This window comes from Drosophila pseudoobscura, chromosome 4 (genome assembly GCF_009870125.1).
Source record: "Drosophila pseudoobscura strain MV-25-SWS-2005 chromosome 4, UCI_Dpse_MV25, whole genome shotgun sequence".
NCBI classification, from domain to species: domain Eukaryota; kingdom Metazoa; phylum Arthropoda; class Insecta; order Diptera; family Drosophilidae; genus Drosophila; species Drosophila pseudoobscura.
The window spans coordinates 14,810,444-14,813,398 of NC_046681.1; the positions used below are offsets into that span (position 1 = coordinate 14,810,444).

At 42.7% G+C, this 2,955-nt stretch overlaps 1 protein-coding gene across 1 annotated transcript; it reads right to left on the reverse strand.

Annotated features, from left to right (window-relative positions):
- Positions 1-266: 266 nt before the first annotated feature.
- LOC6902372 (kelch repeat and BTB domain-containing protein 3-like) lies at positions 267-1,590 on the reverse strand. The gene is made up of 2 exons (XM_002133282.3): positions 883-1,590; positions 267-799 (listed from the first exon to the last, which is right to left on the reverse strand). The coding sequence occupies exons 1-2, from the start codon at positions 1,507-1,509 to the stop codon at positions 485-487; spliced, it is 942 nt and encodes a 313-aa protein (XP_002133318.3). The 5' UTR covers positions 1,510-1,590; the 3' UTR covers positions 267-484.
- Between the last annotated feature and the right edge of the window lie 1,365 nt (positions 1,591-2,955).

Consider the following 2,955-nt stretch of genomic DNA (forward strand, 5'->3'; position numbering starts at 1 on the left):
TCAAAATGTTGCATTTTTTATTAAGCCCATTAGCAGTACAAACACACTCACACACACACACAGCCACACACTCGCGTGTGGCACCCCCTACCACCCCCCACGGGGACCCTTCACGTAGGTCCCTAGTTGGTTAAATTAAGTTAGATACCGCTCCACGCACCAAAGAATCTGTATCTTACTGTGAATAATGAAGTGCCAGAACTTGACGTTGCCTGAACAACGATGGGAGCAATGTTGCATCCTCCCTATGGGTAGCATGAGGAAGATTTGTTGGGCTTGTGTGTTCTCTTTATTGATCTGTAATATTTTGGGGCTTATACAAAACCAAGAACAAGAGATTTTATCAGGTGTCGTTGCTTATCGTATGTATACACGGATTCCATGGAATCTATACTTTATCTAAAAAAGTTGAATCCCTTTGGCATGGGTGGACGTTTCTTTGAATCAAGCGGGTTTCAAAATTGAGTGTTGGCTCGTACTCATCCTAAGAGGATGAGAGGATGTTTTCGTAGATATTTTCAAGAATTTTGTCGAGGATGTTTTCTTGTGGGACAGCAGGCGGTATCTCCGGCGACAATATCTCTATGCGGCTTAGGAAATTCGCCTCTGGTTCAGCATTTAACAGTTGCAAGTAGTCGCGGAACATTTTCATAGAAAGTTTTGAGGTACGGTTGAGGTACGGACATAGGGGATCCTTTATCCAAATGCGTTTGTTCTGAAGTTGCTTGAATAAATACCCTCCGTGCTCCTGTCGATTCTCATAGTCCTCGCGTAGCCAACAGATGACTGCCCAGAGAACCTGGAACACAGACAACAGTCGGAAGACAATTTGGAGACTGAATTCGAATTTGAATAAGGGAATGCGGGGACAGGAGTACATACCTCAGACTCTGACTGCACGGCCAGATGGCTGGAGCTCAACAGATCGTACAATTGCTTCGCAGTGACTTTCGCGAACTCCTTGGAGGCAACCAGAATCAGAAAGGAGTGGCCCACACGCGGCAGCATCTCTCGGGCAAGGCGGTCTCCTTTCTCTCCCTTCTCGATGACCTCAAAGTAGAAACGCACGGAATCCTTCACCAGGTAGCCATCCACGTCATTGAAAATTGTCAAAATGCTTTTTTCGAGTGGACTGCATTTCAGGAAATCAGCGACCATGAGCATGTTGATCATTTCTTCGTATGGGATCGCGGCATGATTCGTAACCATCCAACCGTAGGCAAATATGAACCTTTTGGAGCTCAGGCAGGAGGCAGTCAGCTTGAGGGTATGTCCTATCTCGAGTGTACTCGAAAAGATCTGGCAATTGGCGACCAGCACAACTTTGCTGCACTTAAAGACCTTGTCCTCGACACTTACAAGCACTGGATTCTTGCACAACACCTGCAGTGGCAAGAGAAATGTACGTACATTACGGGGAAAAGGGAGCCATTTCGGTGTCTGGCCTGGTTCCTCTGTGGTTTTCATCTCAGTAACGCTGATCGATTCTTTATCGTCCCGGACATCCATAGCTTTTTTGTTTTATTTTATTGTTCGTTTTTCAAAACCTAATGCTTTTTGAGTAGAGAAGGAAAGAGTTGTAAAACTGTTAATGACACTAACAATTTTTCCGACAACTCTGATATCATTTCGTATGTATTTTCCCTGCTGTGAGAAAAATAGCAAAGTGTCTCTTGGAAAATATTAATAATAATTACTCGATCCATCGAGCTGTGCTACCTTACCTTCTTGTTTATTTGTACCTTGGGCGCAACTGGTACGGATGCATGGGCGTAGATTGGACTGGGGTGGTGGGAGAGGGCGCCATAAACTCCGTCGTGTCGACTCGCCATTGTTGCACGTGCATTAAGATTAATGCTGCAGTGCTCGCGAGAGAGAGAGTGGGGTGGGGTGGGTTTTCAGCGCGACTTTGAGTGGCAATAAACAATGCAAAGTGAGTGGGAGAACCTCTTGTTGTTGCCACAATTAAGAGGCTCCTCATGAGTACCGTCGCTCACCTGCCCATCTCACAGCCACCTTCCGCCTCCACTGTCCATGTCTCCTAGGGTTGTCCATTAGTCAAACAGGTAATTGCAAATTAAAAACCCCAAACAATAAGAACAAGAAGAAGAATATTAAGAACAAGAGGGTAAGGCGGCGACAGTTAAACAAATGCGAAATACATTTTGCAATTAACCAAATGCGCGGGTAAGAAAGCCTGGGTAATTTTAGTCCCATTTACATATATCCCGAGGACCAAAACGAAGAAAGGAAAATAATTTTCCGAGGGATTTTCCTGTCTTGAAACCGTTTCTGGTTTGAAACTTGGCTAAGAAAAGCGTTCAGTCCTTTTTCGCTCAATCTGGCAGCTCATGGCTAATTTTTAAATAAAACGCCGATAGGTCCCGCACAAAAATACCGATATTATTTGTTCATCGATAAGAAAAATCAAAAGTCGCGGGTATATCTGATCAGAGAACGTGAAACAAAAAAAAAATAGTGTCGATTTCCCCTGAACACGGAAAGTTTACTTATTAATGATTTTACGTCCACAAGAAAATCACATCGAGATCAATACAGACAATAACATAAATAGGTCCGTAAAGGTCAATCTGCATAAGAGACATTATGGATTATGTTACAAAACAGCTTGAAATAGGGTATATATATGTCCATACCTTCGGGTGACGAGCAACAAGTGCTCAAATACCAGCAACGTGTAAGAAATAACGAAATGTTCTATTCACACTAACGTTTTTTGATTTAAGTTTTTGTTGACCCTTTTGTTTATAAGCAACCAAAAAAAAAATGTCTAAAATTAGCCGTTGTTGCCGAAAATTTATTTGTCAATTGCAGTTCAAGGGAAATATATCGTGGGTTTTTGTAAGTTAAGAGGAAAAGAATTTTCAAATAGTAATATATCCCACGGTTTTACTAGTTGTTCAGCTGTTTAAATAAAGGGGGCTTAAGTGGGCT

Bases quoted from the DNA above. Each gene is read 5' to 3' on its own strand.
- LOC6902372 (XM_002133282.3), bottom strand. From the start codon at position 1,509: ATGGATGTCCGGGACGATAAAGAATCGATCAGCGTTACTGAGATGAAA. The intron at 800-882 runs GTATGTACTCCT...TCTGTGTTCCAG, and splicing joins CCGTGCAGTCAGAGTCTGAG to GTTCTCTGGGCAGTCATCTG.